Genomic DNA, 19,269 nt, shown 5'->3' on the forward strand with positions numbered 1-19,269 from the left:
GAAACAGAGGCTGCTGTCACGCTTGTATTTACTGAAGCGTGGAGTTTATCTCCTCCAATCTGCCGACAATTTGATCACACGCACGGTTCTTGGTGAGTTTGCTGCTAGAAATCAGAGCGATGTGGTTCATGTGGCTGCAGTCAGGCTGGATGTTGAAGGCTCAGCGTGCCTTAAAATAACAAAATCGCATCTAAAATCTCAGTTTATGTTTTCTCACAGGCAGGATTTTCTACAAGCCTGACACTTATAGATGTACTCAGATATGACATGGGGAATTTACATACGGATGTGTACAGGCATGAAATTCAAAAACTCTGTGCTGTATAAATACTTTTGTGTGAGTATTTCTACTCATAATAATGCAAAACCTGCGAAAAATTACTCCAAATTATCCAACATCATTCAAAATTAATCTAAAATGATATGAAATTAGTCCAAAATCACTCAAAATTAGTCCAGAATAACTAATATTACTCTCAAATATCTCAAAATGTGTTCAAAAGGACTTAAAATAAATCCAAAATGACTGAAAGTTTGTCTAAAATGACTAAAATTAGTCCGAAATGACTTGAATCTTTTCAACAATTAATCAGGCAAAAACAACTTAAATTTTTTTTCTAAAATTACTAAAAATGCGTCGAAAATGACTAAGAATATGTCAAAAATAATGCAAAATCTGCACAAAATGTCTCATTATTTGTCCAAAATCACTCAAAATTAGTCTGAAATGACTTAAAATACTCCAAAATGACTCCACATTAGTCCACAATCACTCAAAATGTGTCTAAAATACTGTCCATAACGACTGACAGTTAGTCTAGAATAACTAGAATTAGTCCAGAATGACTTGAGTCTTCTCAACAAGTAATCCAGTCTACTCAAAATTTCTTAAAATAAGTCTAAAATTACTGAAAATATGTCTGATATAATGCAAATCTGCACAAAATGACTCCAAATGTGTCCAAAATGACTAATCTTCATCTAAATGACTCAAAATGTGTCCAAAATTACTCAGAATTTGTCCAAAATGAGTGAAAATTAGTCTAAAATGACTGAAAATGTTTCTAAAATGACTCTAAATTAATCTGAAATTATTCGAAATTAGCCCAAAGTGACTAAAATGAGTCTAAAATCACTCAAAATGTGTCCAAAATTACTCAGAATGTCAAAAATGACAGAAAATGAGTATAAAATGACTCAAATGTTGTCAACAAATAATCATATTTGACAAAAACAGCTCGAAATGTTTCTGAAATGACTAAAAATGAGTCTAAAATGACTGAAAATATGTACAAGATGATGCTAAATATATACAGAATCCCTCCAAATGAGTGTAAGTTGACTCCTCTTTGCTGCTGTAACTGCAGATCTCTCCTCTATGGGGTTAATAAAGGCCTGTCTTTTCTTTATAAATAAAGACTTATTGTATCGTGTCTTTATAAATAAGGACCACCGTCTCTCTGCTCATATCCCAGCAGCTTTTGTTCTTTCTGAGCCGTTAGCTCCAGACGGATGGATCCTCTGGGTGCTCGCTCCCAGTTTGTGGACGTCCAGACTCTCCCCACATGGCAGCAGCAGCTGGGTGAGGATGGAGAGGAAGCGCCTCCTCAGGACGTCAGCGACGGTCCGCCGGGCCAGCAGAGCTTCCCCTCACCGTTCCCCTGCAGACCCGACATCAACCGCAAGATCATCCTGTTGTGAGTCACGTTTCTTCATGTCAGCAGCTTTTTATCAACACAGAAAACATGAAAACAAGATCTTTTAAAAGAGTTACACATGGAGCTGGTGGTTTACGTTATGTTTTATTGTCTTAGTTGTTCTGAGACTGTGAAATCAAATCGAGTGTTGCCCCATTTTTAGCCCTGAATCCAAAATCGTTCCATGCCGAGTCACCAAATTTTTAAAAAAAAATCCTTCCAATTTGCTTCTGGGAATGTTATGAAACAAAACATGTAAAATCTCAAAGGTATCACTAGTTTTTCAGTTAGAAATCCTTAAAGACAGCGGTGGGCATGGTGGTGGCAGTATCATGCTGTGGATCAATGTTTGAAATTCACTCAGTTGGAATGATATTGTACAGGTTTTGCATTATTTTGGACATATTGAGTAATTTTAGACTCATTTTTAGTCATTTAGAAACATTTTGAGTTGTTTTTGACTGATCTGATTAATTGTTGACAGAATTTGAGTAATTTTAGACACATTTTCATTAATTTTGGACTAACTTTCCATTATTTCAGACACAGTTTGAGTCACTTTAGACTCATTTGGAGTGAGTTTGGACTAATTTGGGGTCATTTTGTACAAATTTTACATTATTTTGGACTAATTTTAGTCATTTTAGACCCTATTTAGTTAAATTTAGAAACAGTTTGAATTATCTTTGACTAATTTGATTAATTGTTGGCAGGATTCAAGTCATTTTGGACTAATTTGGAGTCATTATATACATATTTTGAGTCATTCTAGAAACATTTTGAGTTGTTTTAGACTAATATTAGCCATTTTAGACTCATTTTGAGTCATTTTATTTATTTTAAGCAGTAATTTTTGACTAAATTGTGTAATGTTTGGACAAGATGTGTCAGTTTGGGCACATTTTTACTCATTTTGCATAAATTTTGCATTTTTTTCCAGACAATTTATGTGCGACTTTAGCTGCACTTGGAGTGATTTTGGACTAATTTGGAGTCATTTTTGACACATTTTGAGTTTTTGTTGACAAATTTGACTAATTGTTGACAAGATCCAAGTCATTTTGGACACATTTTAGTTATTCTAGACTCATTATTGGTAATTTTAGACATATTTTTTGTCGTTCTAGTGACATCTTGAGTTTTTGTAGGGTAATTTGTAGGTAATAATAATGATTATTTATTGACAAGATTCAAGTCATTTTGGACATATTTTCATTCATTTTGGACTAATTTTAAGTTATTCCACACACGATTTAAGTCACTTCAGACTCATTTGGAGTGATTTTGAACTAATTAGGTGTCATTTTGTGCTAATTTTGCATAATTTCAGACATATTTTGAGTCATTTTAGACTCATGTTTGGTCATTTTAGAAACACCTTGAGTTGTTTTAGACTAATTTGATTAATTACTGGCGAAATTTGTGTTATTTTGGACACATTTTCATTCATTTTGTACAAATTTAGCATTATTTCAGACACAATTTGAGTCACTTTAGACTAATTTTAAATCATTTTGGGATTTACTGTCAGCTTTAATATGACTATAAATGTCGTTAATGTTACACAATTCAACAAAAACATGTCGGATAGTGAAGAGAAAGTCACCAGAAGAAAAGCGCTAGCAGGGAAACGACAGTGTTGAGTGATTGTTGTCATTTTAACTCCAGTATCGGTCGTTGTGTGACTGAAGCGTTGTCGGCGGTAGTTTTTGTGTTTCTGCTCTTTGCGTCTCCACTCAGACCAGTTCAGACTCCAGAGCAGCTCGTAAATCCTCTTTGTGCAGGAACACATGACCGTCTTTAGCAGCGTTTTCTGTGTGAGGCCTCGTTGTTGCAGCGGCAGTCATCAGGAGGAAACACATTCCTGCTGCAACAACACGACCGAGCCGACGAAGCGTCGACCCTCCAGCAGTCTGACCTCCTTCAGCTCGTGACCGCTGGAAATGAAAACACTCAGAGGAGGTTGCACATGTTCGAAACGTCCCTCATAGGCACATTTTTCACCTCTGTTCTGGTGATAACTCTATTTTAAGGCACTGTGTTTTCAGTTTCCATTTATTTAAAGGTTATATCACCTGTAAATATTCACTTTTTTAATGCAGAAAATGTGTAAATACATTTTTATGCTCGGTTCCAAAGTTCATTTTACACTGCTGGTGCTGCAGCTATGATCAAAAATAGCCAAATTTGTACAAAATTACTTCAAGTTAGTCCAAAATCATTCAACATTAGTCAAAAATTTCTCAAATTGTGTCTGAAATAATGCAGAATGTGTGCAAAATGAGTGAAAATATGTCCAAAATGACACAAATCTTGTTTATAGTTTATCAAATTTGTCAAAATGACTTGAATTTTATTGACAAATAATCAAATTAGTCAACAACAACTCAAAATGACTAAAAATTAATCTAAATGAGTCCAAAATCACTCAAAATTAGTCAGAAATGACTCAAATTGTGTCTGAAATACTGCAAAATTTGTCCAAAATGAATGAAACTGTGTCCAAAGTGACACAAATCTTGTCAACAATTAACAGAATTAGTCAGAAACAACTCAAAATGTTTCTAAAATGACTAAAAATATGTCCAAAATAATACAAAATATGTCAAAAAAATGACTGAAACTGTGTCCAAAGTGAGACAAATCTTGCCAACAGTTAATGAACTATGTGTAGAAAGACCAAAATTTGTCTAAAATAACTAAAGTTTGTCCAAAATGACTTGAATCTTATTGGCAAATTACTAAGTTAGTCAACAACACCTCAAAATGTTTCTAAAATGACTAAAGGTTCGTCTAAATTGACTCAAAATATGTCCAAAATAATGCAAAATATGGACAAAGTTACTACAAATTAATCTGAAGTGACTCAAATTGTGTCTGAAATGATGCAAAATTTGTGTAAAATGAATGGAAATGTGTCCAGAATGGTGCAAATCTCATCAACAATTAATCAAATTAGTCAGAAACAACCCTAGCCTAGCCGCGCTAGACCCAGGTCTGAAGACACAAGGGTGTAGGAAGGTTGTCTATCAAATCACTCTGCAGCAGTTGGGTAGGTATACAACCAATCAGTGCAACAAATAGGCTCCTAGAGCGCCGGAAATCAGAGGATGCGGTAGTTCGGTGAAGCCTTATTTATACAGTCAATGGGTGAAGCTCAAGTATATTACAGACATGTTAACAGAAAGATTATTCAGAGTCGGTGCTAATGGAGCTCAACCACTGTTGTCGTTTTTGACCGACCCTGGCAGAGAATTAAATTCGTTGCCGTGGGTTGTCTAGCGCGGCTAGGCTAGTTGTTTCCGGTTGTTTCTGTCAGAATCGTCACACCTCTGTCGTCACTTAGTTACGCCCGCCTTCTGACTCTACACTTCATGGTGATTGGTCCGGCCAGTTTTAGGAGAATCCAGCCTCGAGCCTTATGGAGGGTAACTAGACCCACCCTGGCAGAGAATTAAATTCGTTGCTGTGGGTTGTCTAGCACGGCTAGGCTAACACAACCCCACTTGTTAGTGTAATTTGTTGTAACGGCTGTTTTTAGACTCTGTATTTAATGTTTCTGCTTCTGCTGATTAAAATTCTGTTCCTGTTTGAACGTCCATGTGAGCTTTTTACTACCGAACCGTTCCCACACTGAACTTCCTTCACAGAAAAATCTGGCAGCGGCGTTCCTTTGGCTTTGTTTGTTGCTGTTGTTGTCACAATATAAATCTGTCATCGTGTCTCTGAACAGTTTTACACGCAACACCTTCAAACGAAAGCAGAATAACGTTCTTTAAACAGGGAGTAAAAGAGAAGTTTGGCTTCAGGAGTATTCATAGCCGGAGGATTTATACAGACGATAATAAAACAGGAACTACCAGATCTGCAGCCTGCTTGGTTTGACATTATGACTCATTTATTATTACCACAAAACAGCAACAGCATACTGCAACAAAAACAAGACAAAAGATTACAAAATGAGACACAAAATGACAAAAATGAGACAAACGGCATGAAACAAAACAGAGACAAAAAATTACAAAACGACCAAAAAATGGACAACAAACAGAAGCGAGACAAAAAGAAAACACAAAACGACTAAAGTCCAGCAAAATGTTGCAAGGCAACAAGAAATGGACACAAATGAGACAAAAAATAACAAAAAAGACACAAAACGACGAAAACGGTACACAAAACGAAGCAAAACACAAAATGACAAAAACAGAAGCGAAACAAAAAGGAAACACAAAATGACAAAAACATGAGACAAACAAAAGTCAGACAAAAAAGACAAAATATTAGAAAATGTGACACAAAATGACAAAAATTAGACGTGACACAAAACAAAACAGAGACAAGTTATTTAGCAACAAAAAATGCACACGGACAAGACAAAAAAAATGACAAAAGCAATGAAATAATAACAAAAACAGACGAACAACACAAGCAAGACACAAAGGAAACACAAAATGACAAAAACACGAGATAAATGACAAAAGACAGACAACAAAATATTACAAAAATGAGACACAAAAGAGCAACAAACAATCCAGTATTTTACTTTCTGATCAGAACAACTTGTCATGGTCCAGAAATTATTTTAAATTTACAGTTTTACTAATTTACAATCTGCAGCTAATGTCTTCTCTGTAGTTTTTACTCTTCATAAAGTCGTCCTGAAGGCGGATTAGACCCTCTATGTTTGACACCCCTGCTCTAAAGCAAAAGAAAAGCCCTCTTCCTTCTTTCTCCTGCTGTCTGAAATTGTCTTGTGATCAAATCGTTTCAACACAACCGTTTCCTCAGTGTTCTTTCCAAAGCGCTGCTGAAGCAACAGAAGAAGTACTGTGCTTTCATAGTTTGTTTGGATGAATGTTTGCAGTGTAAAGGTGTTATGTGATAATGCATGCTTTGGTTGTCTCCATGCAAATACACCACATGTCTGATAAGCTTTCTAAAGCAACAAATCCATCAATGGCTTTAAAAAGAATCTTGTTTTTTAAAAAATTGTCCAAATTGAACCATCATCAGAGCCAGAAACTATAAAAACAGAGAAAATTGTTGCGTTTTTAACTCTCCAGCGTGCTTTTCGGTCTGGAAACAACCATATCTAAGCTTGTAATTGTGATATTTAATCAAAAACACCTGATTCTACATGTCAAAGCTAAAGTTTCTGCACTCCTCAGTGCCCCTGGGAATTTATTAGTGACTCTGCTGTCATAGCACAAACATTCAGGGACTTTCTGACTGAACTGCAGGCAGTATAAACAGAGAACAGATTAAATAAGCATGAAAACAAAGTAAAAGGTGTGTTATATGTTTGGAGGTAGGAGAAATCTCACGAGGATTCTCTGCAGGAAATAATTAAGTAGAAATAGAAACCTGACAATAAAATAGCAACTGGAGCACATTTCTCGCAATAAATAGAGGATAAATATGAAATATGCGTTACAAGAAAAATAATAAAATAAAAACAAATAAAAAATAAAGTAGTAAAATAAAATAATGAATTAAAAATAAATCAGTGCACTGATAAATAAAAAATAAATAAAAATAAATAAATTGAAAATTCAATAAAATGATGAATAAAAAATAAAACAAAATGATAGATAAAAATAAATGAATGAAATTATATATACATAAATAATAAAATGATAAATGAATAAAGTAAAAATGAAATTATAAAACAATAAATAAAATGGTAAAAAAGTAAATAAAAATAATAAATTGAAAATTCAATAAATTAATAAATAAGAAATAAAACAAAATGATAGATTAAAGAATAAATCAATGAAATTATATATACATAAATAATAAAATGATAAATGAATAAAGTAAAAAGAAATGATAAAACAGTAAAAAGATAAGTTAATAAATAAGAAAAAAATGCAACAAACTTAGACCAAACTAGTTTAGTGTTTCTTCCAAGATTCTGACTGAAGCTAAATCTAAAGATCATTATTTTGTGATGTGATTGTGCCTGTATGTTTAAGTGTGTTTTCTCATTATATTGTTTCTTTCTTTGCTTGTTTTTCCCCACCAGCACCGGGGATGTCGCTCTGCTAAACTGCACCGCCATCGTGAACACCAGCAACGAGTCGCTGACGGACAAGAACCCGGTTTCTGACAGCATCCACCAGCTGGCCGGACCGGAGCTGAGAGACGAGCTGCTCAAACTCAAAGGTTGGAACGTTTAGATGAGCTCTGACTGCTGAGAAAAAGTCGATTTCAGCTCAGTGACCAGCAGCAGCAAAACATAAATGTCAGCGGGAGGATTAGACGTAAGCAGGCGCCTGATGCTCAGCTGATCTTCATAATAAAGCTCCTTTATCCAGTATAGGAACGTTTAGGACGACTGAAATACTGTTGAACTACAGTGTGGATCAGAGCAGAAGGAACAGAACTGACAGAAGAATTAATGTTCATACTGCATCCCTGAAGTCAGCCTCACAGTTTAAAATGCAAAGATGCTGAAGCTGAATTGAAGATCTACATCTACATATAAAAATGTCTTTTTATCTCTTAAAAACACATCTGTTGAAGCTGTGAAGAGTTTTTTTCTTTTGCACTGAATCCATGGTATGTTTTTGTCTGCAGGATGTCGGACCGGCGAGGCGAAGCTGACCAAAGGCTTTAACCTGGCAGCGAGGTTCATCATCCACACGGTGGGACCCAAGTTCAAAACCAAGTACAGGACGGCAGCAGAGAGTTCATTATACAGCTGCTACAGAAACATCATGCAGCTGGCAGCGTAAGAATCAAACACTCCTCACCCCCGCTGACTGGGCTTTCGTCCTCCAAAGCAGCGTTTCATATCAGTCGATTTGAGTGATCGGGACAGATTTTATCCTTTCACTTCCCCTCAGTGTTTGATAAACAACGTTTGACCCCGACAGACAAACAAACAGAGGTTTGATGAAAGCCTCTCAGAGCCTTCCAGCCCGTTCTGAAGGAGCGTTTTCACAATAATCATGTCAGTGACAGTGTTTGGAGAAAAGCTGCATGTGGTTTTACCAAACATGTTCATTCTTAAAAGTTTAAAAGTGCAAAAGTCACAGAGCATCTCAATATGTAAGAGTTGCAATATAATTTATTTGGTGGAAGGAAAAATGTAGTTGTTCATGTGTGTTTCCAGTAAAATACATGAGTATAAATAAATGAGTATAAAATGTGAAGACAGAACAATAAAACTGTATGCTAAGTTATGCACAGGCAGTTCTTAAACTTAATAAATTCCTTTAATAGCATAAAGGACTTTAATATTTGGTGTGCAAAGGTATGTGTGTTTTTAAAGAGATTTGATAGAATGACAGACTGTTTGTGAATCCAACCAGTATCTTGTAGAAATGTGATGTTTTTCCTTCTTGTCGCCACAGAGAGCAGTCGATGTCGTCGGTTGGCCTCTGCGTCGTCAGTACGACTAAAAGAGGCTATCCACTGGTGGACGCAACACACATCGCTTTCAGTAAGACACAAACACTCACAGTTACACAAAAACACTGACCGACTGGTTTAAATATTCCCCAAAATGACCCCATAAAAACAGAAAAAATCATCAGATGTTTGTAACCAAACCTAGGTTTAAAATCTGTGAATTTGATCAAAATCACTTTATTCTACGTGTCTCAAATGTGTATATGTGTAACAAAATTCAACTTCCGTTTTCTAGTTTTTTATGATGTAAAGCATTCTGTGTTTAAAGCCTCCAGTCATCGTTGTTCTGTTTCCCTGAAGGTTCAGGACTTTTTATCACAGTGAAAAATTAACCTACAGTGAGGAAGAACACAACAGGAACAAAAACATTTCCCAGAAACTGTTCAGGGTTACAGAGACTTACGAAAGATGCACAAAGAGCTTTTATTAGCGTGGTAGCACTTACCGAACTTGTTTTTTATTTATTATGTCATCTGTCAGGATTTCTGTTTCACAAAACCACTGATAATTATCTTGGAAATTCAGAATTTAACTTCAGTCCCACACAGATCCGCTATAAATGCTTTAAATTAGATGAAGAAATTGAACAGACAGACACAAATTTGATTATACCAAACTCAGGACAAACAAACTGGCATTTAGCTTCACTGATGTGTTGACTTTAGCACACAGTAATATCGTAATCTGATATTTGAAACAAAAAGCATCCCTGTTTCAGATGCATTTTGCAAAATGAAGAAACGTATGTCAGTATGAGGCTAAAACTAAGCATTAACACAAAGTACATCTTCCAAAATGACCATAAACCGAGAACAAAACTGCAAAATATAACCTTAGATTTAATGCTGGAATGTTATTTTTGTTTAGTAAATACATACACAAAAATGAATGCATTTGTGTTGAATGTTTTGCCAGTTTCCAAAGTGTTTGTCCGTAGTATTGTGGAGAAAGAGATCTGATCCATAGAAAAGTTAGCATGAAATCACTCTTTTTTTCTACAAAAGCTGCTTTTCCCTGTCGTATCTATGAAAATCTTTGGGAACACCGGAATTTTTAAGGCGTTTTTCTCATTTTTTGTCCATTTTGTAATCTTAGTTGATCAAAATTCCAAGTTCCTTTACTTGTTTTGTCCTAATATTTAAGCTAACAGTTGTGTTTTTGTGTTTACAGGAACAGTGCGCAGGTTCCTGGAGAATCACGGAAACCGCATTGAGACGGTGGTTTTCGCCGTGTCGGACGCAGAGGAGGTTTGTTTGGCTTTAATCTGTGCCAGCTGCCTTTTAACTGCATCTTACACTGGTGATCATTTGTGTGCGGAATAATTTTCCAGTGTGTGAAAGGTAGAATGTGGAATTTCTGCTGGATTTCTAACCCTCACTGGTCACTTTAATGTCTTTGTCACATAATTTCCGTGTAATGGTGTTGCTAAAAATGTAATTTCAGTTTTGTAAACTCAGAGAAAACAAGTTCATAGAGTCAGATTAATCTTATTCAGCTGTTAAAATGGCAAAGGGAGAGTTTGAGAATGTGTTTGATCATCAAAGCAGAGTGATTCCCGGTTAATTTCTCCAACCTTCTGAAAGCCTGAACACACATGTTCCTCTAAGTTAAGTCCATTTTTTTCTCATCCTTCCTGTTATGTAACACCATGTCAGAGCAAGAGCAGCACATTTAGCAAAGAAACAGGAGTTTGGAGGCGTTCAGGTGGACTGTTAAGCATAAACGACTTTTTATGGAAACCCATAAAGCCAAATATACAATTATTGTAGTTATGCATGTAAAATGGAGAAGAAAAGACCAAAAAATACACTTTGTGTCGCAGTTATGTACGTTTAGATGAATTTAAATACCCAGTTTAATATCTGGACTGGATATTTATTGCAAATACCCTTAATTTAATTCTTATAAATCAAAAAGACCATTTAATTTATCCACAATTCCATTTTTTCTCAGAACACATCACTTTTACTTTTTTAAATATATTTTTAGCAAAAATAACAGAATAAGTATAATAATAAAATGAACCATTGAACTAAATTAAAAGAAAATATGTCGTAGATCAGCTGTAGTACCTGGTTCTTCCACCAGGAGGAGCCTCTTATTGTTAAATGCTGTAGAAACCAGAGGAGGTTCAAATTTATGGTGACATTGCAGGAGTTTAACTAGCAGTGGGCACCATGACAAAGTCTTCTGTGGTGTTTAATGCCTTCTGGATAGAGATTTATGAAGTAAAGTTCACTAAAACAGCATCACTTTGTCCGAGTCACTGAAAATCTGTCTGACATATGAGCACATTCAAGATGTCTTTATCGCTGTCTTAAATTTTGTGTCACTGATTGACTGATTACTGATTGATAGGGCTGCCAAATTAAGAAATTTGTTCAAACTTAGTACCAACTTTTTACAAACAAGGAAATTGGCAAAATCTAGTCCAACTAACAGGAAGAGATAAGCTTAGATAGTACTTGTAGTCAGTAAAAGACTTTAAATTTTCATATGTGTGTTGTTTCAGCCTGTGTTCAAGAAGTTGCTGCCTCTCTATTATCCTCGCTCTGAGGACGAGGAGAAGACCTTCCTGCCTCTTATTCCGGCTGACATCGGGAACTCCGAGGGTGAACCTGTCGTCCCGGAGAGACAGATCCGCATCGCTGAGAAACCCGGAACCCTGGAAGGTAAGAAATCATTTTAAACTGTATGAAAATGTCGGCAATCTGTTTATATGGTTTGGCGTCGTATTTGTTCAAGTGGTTTTGAATTTAAACCTCCTTCTTGTGTTAAACATCAGTGGAATTCCTGTTACAGTTTTGAAAGTTGGCTAAATAAGGGTTTGGAAGCAGAGTGGTCTGACCCTCAAAATGGGTTCAAAGTTTTGTGTTTTCAAGAATGGTCTAGCATCTGAAGTGCCACTGTAACGCTATATATGGGTTGAGGGTTAGACCACTTTGCCACTAAAATCTACACCAGGGGTCGGCAACCCGCGGCTCCGGAGCCGCATGCGGCTCTTTCAGCCCTCTGTTGTGGCTCCCTGAACCTTTGGAAAATAAATTGTTCTGCCTTTCAGTGCATTTTAATATAGAGAATTTTATTGTGAAATTACCGCTCTTATTTTGACGTGTCACTCCACCGGATGTGCTGCTGGGGTTTTCCCCTGTGACATGAGAGCGCAAATTGATGCAGAGAGACAACACGGAGCTTCCGATTCCCGCACGTTTCGTGCCTTTTTTTGTTTTGCTCCTGGAGAAGCAACGCCTGTAGTTTCACATCGTTTTGTACTCAAGAATGGCAAGCCTGTATTAAAGCTCCACTCCAAGAAAGACACGTCTTGTCTTTGAGTCAAAAGTACTCATGATAGGGTAATACACGTTAGTCGCAAGAACACGTCCAGCATCCAGGCAGCAGCTCAGAGAGTCAGAGGAGTGTCGTCTTGGAAAATAGGGCAGCGACTTACCGGAGAAAAGTTATTAGCTTAAGATAATTAGATTTTACAAGTTATATAGACATTCACAAAATATTGATTTCCAGCTAACATTACGTAACATATGAGGTCCAGGAGCAAAAATGACATTAACCAAGTAAGATAAATATTAGTGGAAGGACACAATTAAAAAATGAATCTATCTAATTAGAGGCTTTGTAATTAATTAATCACGACTGATTAACAAGGGCATAGAGGTAAAAAAGCGATATATGCAGTGTTGTCTTCATTTTAAATGCCAAAAAGATTTTGCGGCTCCCGGTGTTTTCTTTTCTGTGGGAAACCGGTCAAAATGGCTCTTTGAGTGTTAAAGGTTGCCGACCCCTGGTCTACACCATAAAATAATACAGAAATAATATAAAACTCAGTTTGGATTTTTTATGACTTAGACCACTCTGCTTCTACGTCCCTCACTTGATTCCACTTTATTTCTGACCAAAGAAAGGGAACCTCAACCCTAATTTTGACAAATTTGAGGCACTTCAGCATTAACTGAGAATATTTTGACTGTTTAACAACCCGGTTAGTCGACCACAACATTAGGTTTTGTCCACAGATGTAGTTCTGGGGCAGGACTGAATGTGAGGATCGTTTGTTTAAGTTCAGGTAGTCGCTGAGTCAGTCTGAGGACATGGAAAAACATTTTTTAACTGGGTCAGTGGAACATCTGGCTACCTTTTACCGACTCACACACACCTACTCCTGCACGCCCACTCATGCACTGCTTCCTTACTGGATGACATCAGGTTTTCCACACAATGTCGTCTGAATATGACAATTGGGAGTCCGAACGCAGCAGGTGCTTTTTTGTCGTGTTTTTATGCAGTTTTTTTCTTTCTGTAACCAAGAAATCAGTATTATTCCATAGAAAGACAGAGCTGCAGGCTGCTTTTATGGAGTTTACTTGATGATGATGGATTCATTAATAATAAAAGTGTATTAACTGATAAGGTAGACGAAGGACTTGAATGTCAGAAAGTGTCTTGTAGATCAGCTGTTGTACCTGGCTGTTGTTGTACTTCCAAATGATAATTACTGACTGTCTAGTACCAGTTGGACTCTTTTGCCTTCAGAACTGCCTCAATTCAACAAGGAAATGTTCCTCAGAGATTTTGGTCCGTATTGACATGATTTTGGACAAAGATTGTTTGACTCTGGAGGCCATTGGAGTCCAGTCAACTCATTGTTATCAAAAAAGAGGGTAAAAGAGGAACGCTTCCTGGACATCCACTGAGTAAATATTCACAAAACAGAGGTGCTCTTTGGTAGGGGAAAAATCGTAATAAAAGCATAAAAACACCAAGGCACTCTCTGGGTGAATAAAATGCCTTTAATACTACATGGCAAGTCAAAAAATGAGGATATTGATTATTCTGTTTTTCTTAGATTTTTTTTTTTTTTTAGTGCTTGCAAGCACTGGTTACTCTCTCCACTTCCTCCTTGACAGGTGGAGGATTTCTATTGGTTGGTTCTTTTGATTATAAGGACCACATGGTGTGTCCTTTTACTCTGTTTGTCCCCCTGAGGAAAGCCTTGTAGGCTGAAACGCGTCGGGGCTTATTGTCTCCTTTTTTGACTTGCCATGTAGTATTAAAGGCATTTTATTCACCCAGAGAGTGCCTTGGTGTTTTTATGCTTCAACTCATTGTTATGTTCAAGAAAGCAGTTTGAGATGATTTCAGCTTTAAGTATCCTTTAGAAGAAGGTCCTCTGTGGTCATAAATAGATGGACATGGTCAGTAACAACACTCGGAGGCTGTGGGGTTTAAATGATGCTCAGTTTGTGCCAAGAAAATATCTCCCTCTCCATTACGCCACCAGAAGCCTGAACCATTGATGAAAGCCAGGATGGATCCATGTTTTTATGGTGTTTACGCCAATTTCTCACCCGATATCGAGATTCATCAGACCAAGCAACCTTTGTCCAGTCTTCCATTGTCTGCTTTGGTGAATTGTAGCATCAGTTTCCTGATCTTAGCTGACAGGATTGTGGTCTTCTGCTGCTGTGTCTGCTTCAAGGTTGGATGTTTTGTGTGTTCAGAGATGCTACTTTGGTGTGGTTATGAGTCTCTGTTGCCTTTCTATCATCTCAAACCATTCTGACCGTTCTCCTCTGGCATCAACAAGGCATTTTCTCCCAGAGAACTGCTGCTCACTGGATATTTTCTCTTGTTTGGCTCGTTCTCTGAGAAACCCTAGATATGGTTGTAGATCATCAGTTTGCGAAGTAGTCAGACCAGCCACACTCAGAGTCGCTTTAAACACCTTTCCTCCCCATTTGAACGTCAGCAAGTCTTCTTGATCACGTCTACATGCTTAAGTGCATCGAGTCGCTGCCATGTGATCGGTTTAGACATTTGCATTAACAAACAGTTGAACAGGTGAACTTAATAGCGTGTCCAGTGAGTGTATGTGAAAGGAAACCACTTCTACTGTAGTTTTGAAGGGACTGAGAAAGGCTCAATGTTCCCGTGATGGTGTTGTAACTGACTGTGTTGCATAGAAATAAGACAAAGCACAACAAAAACACATTGTGACTATTATTACTGTTATTGTAATGTCCTGCACCTGTGCTGTACGTCGCTTTGGATAAAAGTGTCTGCTAAATGAAAACTCTAGCATTAGCTACATTAGCAGTACCACTAGCATTATCTACATTAACAATAACTATTGATAGTTTCAGTTTGATCTCCCTTTCAGGCCCTAAACTGCCCATAAAACCTGCATTTTCTATGACCTCTCCAGTTTACCTAACCGAAGCTCTGGTTAAATGTTAGGTTTTGGGTGAGGAGGATTGTAAAAGTAACACCAGCCCATGTGTTACTGTTTGTGGTTTCCACGTTGAAGCCAGTCGCCTCCGCTGACCTCCAGTGTGATGTCTGCTGGCCTGGCGTTTCAAAGCAGAGTGATATTTCTTCAGGGTGTCGATCCAAAGCAAGCAGCAGCCTGCAAGAGAAACCCAATAACAACAGGCTGATGTATGCACGCTAACACACAGATGCGGCCTTGTGGAGGTCGATAAAATGCATGGACATGCATACAGCGATGCATGTGGTGGACTCGAACACATGCAAATAATGGATGTGTGTAATAAATAAACACAGACAAGCCAGGACACTAATGCAAATTAGTAGGAAGATTAGTAATCTGATAAATAAAAGCATGCAGTGAATATTTTTAGGAAAAAATTAGCATATTAGAGAAGAAAGAAGCCACATTCTTGTTGTTTTACTGAATACATTCTGTAAAAAGTGTAATTTCAGTCATATTTGTGTTTAAATATAACACATTTGAATATGCACATCTGTTCCATCTGCATATAACTTTACAGTAACTCCATTAAAGATTAAAAACTTAAATATCCACTCGCTATCTGTTTTTCTAGATGACTGCGAGGAGGAGAACCTGGATTTGGATCTGGGTCAAGTGGGGAATCATGCCTTCGCTCGGATGGAGGGCGACGTGGACAAACAGAGGAAACTGATCTTACAGGGCCAGATGTCAGAGGCAGCCATGCAGAAACAGCACCAGAGAAAGTAAGAATCCAACCAAATGCTAACAGAGCCGGAACATACTGCGTTAACACTCATTTTTATGTAATAATACTCTGTAATATACCATGAAGGATCAACATATTGAACTGTTAGCCATGGTGCCATCTCCACAATACGTAACCAGGGAGCTTTTTACAAGCCTTCTTAGTTCTTGTTTACATTCTTCCTGTTGCTAAACCAGTTGCTATAAGATTCCAGATTATGCATCTTGATACTGTCCTTGATATTCATGTACTGTATGTTTTGTATTCTTGTGTATTTTCACAACTTTCTCATATTGAGAAACTTTTGCAAAGCAGTAACAGTAACATTGACATTAGCTGCAGGAATAGTAACACTAGCATTGGCTACATGAATAGTAACACACGCATTAGCTACATTAAGAGTAACACTAGCATTGGCTACATTAAGAGTAACGCTAGCATTGGCCACATTAAGAGTAACGCTAGCATTAGCTACATTACAGGAACACTAGCATTGGCTACATTAAGAATAATGCTAGCATTGGCTACATTAAGAATAACACTAGTATTGTGTACATTAAGAGGAATGCTAGAATTGGCTACATTACAGGAACGCTAGCATGAGCTACATTACGAGTAACACTAGCTCCTCTGACATTTTGACTCATTTTTCGCTATAGTGTAACGTCCTGCACCTCGACTGAAGTAGCTCAATTATGGCAAGATATGCAAAATTCATAATGCCATAGATAGAAAAATAATGATTACTTATTTTGCAAAAATGAAAAAAAAAATTCAACTTGTACAATACTCTTCTAATGTCTTTCCTGCACTGTAAAAAATGGAGCCTCTAATAGCTTCTTGGTTAAAAAGAGAGCAGATTTGAATACAGAATGTGAATTTTGCAATAATTTTGATTAAATGTCATAATTTTTAAGCTTAGATTTGATTAGTTTGAAGCTGCACATTGAACATCTGATGCATCTTTCTGTTTTTGCAGTTTCTGTCTCTGATAAATGATATTGATAAATTTAAGGTAGCACGTCTTTCACACACATTGGCTGGTTGTTAGGTTCAGAAGATTGGTGCGCTTTCTTAGCTAATACTTCTAAAACTTTTACTAGCTAGTACAATTATAAATGCAGGACTTTTACTTGCAATAGTGCCACTTTTAGAAGCAGCATTAACTATTTTTACTGATTTGAATACTTCGTCCTCCACTATTAAAAAAGGCCTCCGAGTTTGCAGTGTGATATTTCTTTTCCCAAGTTTAACCTATTATTTATAGCTGACAACAAATTAATTTACTGCATGAGGAACTGTCAAGCAGAGATTATTTAGAGCTTTAACACATCAATTATTAACTCCCAAATGCCTCTATATTTTACTTTCTAGTAAAGTTTCTATGAAGGCAATGGTTGCAGTATTTCAGATGCATGTCCACTCTGTATTATGTGGTGTGGTTTCATCCATGCACCATAAATTAAAGCTGTGTCTGTTTCAGCTACAGTCGCTGGTTGTGTCGAGCGAGAGCAGAAGATCTGTCAGACATCGCTGCACTGAAAGCCTTATACCAAACCGGTAGGAGTTTACTCATATCTTCCATTATCGTGCGTTTCATTTCTGTAAATGTGAAACGAAACAAAGGGGCGTGTGTGTGTGGTTGAAGTTTCTATACTGTCTTCCACTCACCCAGCTTTTGTTTGCAGGATTTAAAAAGAAAAACACGTAAATGAAATGCATCATCTCTGTGAACTTTGAGCTGTGAGGTGCAGTTTTACACCCTCACCAGTAGGAGGCAGTGTTGTTGTGCAACTTCAGCTGTCGGATGTAAAATGATATTTGAAAAACTTTAATGCTGTGTTTAACATGCTTTGTCAAACTATAGAACACCCAGCTTTCTGATTGTTTTAAGCATCTGTTTTTGCAAAGATTATCTTTAATTTTAAAGGTAATAGATACAGTACGGCGTGTTAAGCTGAGAAAAACAGCATAAAACAGTGTGGAGGTGTGTGATAGATGACACAAAACAGACCAGTAATAAAGAAAAATGATGATATGTCTCTGATTTCACATGAATCACACAAAAGATAAGCCTTTATTAATCCGTTCACAGCAGCAAAGATAGGGTAAAAATTCAAGGAATGCTGTACAAAATAAAAAAGAAATCAAAATTTACATAAGTACTAATTGTAGAAGTAGCAGAATTGCACATATTAATGCATGTGCATTACAATAGTACACAAAGAGCATCTTTAATGTTAGGTAGCAGCAGCCTAAAACAACCTTAAAGCTAAATTTAAGAGCCGATAGTTCAATAAGAACTGTTCAATAATTTGTTTCAACAACAATAACAGCAATAAACATGATGATGATGGTAATAATAGTAATGAAAACTGCCTTCTAATTTACTTATTTTGTCGCACAAATTGTCCAAAAACAAAATGTACACAGAAAAAATCTATTTATAATTAGATTAAACACTAAAAGGCAGAAAATCTTGACATTTAAGAATCATAAACCAGAGAACGTTTGGCATTTTTGTTTGATAAATCAAGGAAATCATTAAATTATTATAGTAATTGTTATTTGTTGCAGATGCAGGCGACTTACTAACTCTGAAGACTGACTTTGGAGTTATTCAAATGAAATGATGTGTTATTATAACTATATCTGTTAAACAGCTGTCAAATTATATAATATCCTATCATCCTCATTATTTAATCTACAAAATGTTAGAACATTGAGGGAAAAGTTTAAAAGGCTTCTTATTTTGTCCAAAACCTTAAAGATGTTGAATTTACAAAGACACAAAAGTGCAAAAAGCTGCAAATTCTAACTTCTGAGACTCTGGAAATCGAGATTTAGAAGTCATAATTGAACCGTTTGTTGTGTTGATGTGCGTTTCTGTAGGTGTGGACATGTGTGGACGGACAGTGATGGTCGTGGTTGGACGAAACATCCCAGTGACCCTCATCGACATTGAAAAGGTACCAAAATCTGAGGCTATTTCAAAATAGAAGCCTTTTCTTGACATTGCAGTCAGTCAGTTTTGACTTTTCTCTGGTTGAATGTAGCAGCTTCTGTCTCTGCGTGTTCACGGAATCTGTGTTTGTCCTTTTAACTTTGCATCTGTATTCAAACACACTCATCCATGTTTGCAA

The 19,269-nt window shown here is 36.7% G+C and overlaps 1 protein-coding gene across 3 annotated transcripts in view; it reads left to right on the plus strand.

The window, feature by feature from the left end:
• The window catches only part of gdap2 (ganglioside induced differentiation associated protein 2), a 50,639-nt gene that overhangs the window by 3,294 nt on the left and 28,076 nt on the right, over positions 1-19,269 (plus strand). For 2 of the 3 annotated variants that reach the window (XM_051959132.1, XM_022214300.2), the window contains exons 2-10: positions 1,476-1,697; positions 7,723-7,862; positions 8,277-8,430; positions 9,056-9,144; positions 10,284-10,360; positions 11,626-11,785; positions 15,974-16,124; positions 17,610-17,686; positions 19,019-19,095. In XM_051959132.1, coding sequence (XP_051815092.1) covers positions 1,513-1,697; positions 7,723-7,862; positions 8,277-8,430; positions 9,056-9,144; positions 10,284-10,360; positions 11,626-11,785; positions 15,974-16,124; positions 17,610-17,686; positions 19,019-19,095 — 1,110 coding nt within the window. In that variant the 5' untranslated portion in view covers positions 1,476-1,512. The remainder of the gene's footprint in view (positions 1-1,475; positions 1,698-7,722; positions 7,863-8,276; positions 8,431-9,055; positions 9,145-10,283; positions 10,361-11,625; positions 11,786-15,973; positions 16,125-17,609; positions 17,687-19,018; positions 19,096-19,269) is intronic. The other variant, XM_022214301.2, reaches the window with a different exon arrangement.

The sequence above is a fragment of the Acanthochromis polyacanthus genome, chromosome 14, assembly GCF_021347895.1.
Source record: "Acanthochromis polyacanthus isolate Apoly-LR-REF ecotype Palm Island chromosome 14, KAUST_Apoly_ChrSc, whole genome shotgun sequence".
Classification (NCBI taxonomy): Eukaryota; Metazoa; Chordata; class Actinopteri; family Pomacentridae; genus Acanthochromis; species Acanthochromis polyacanthus.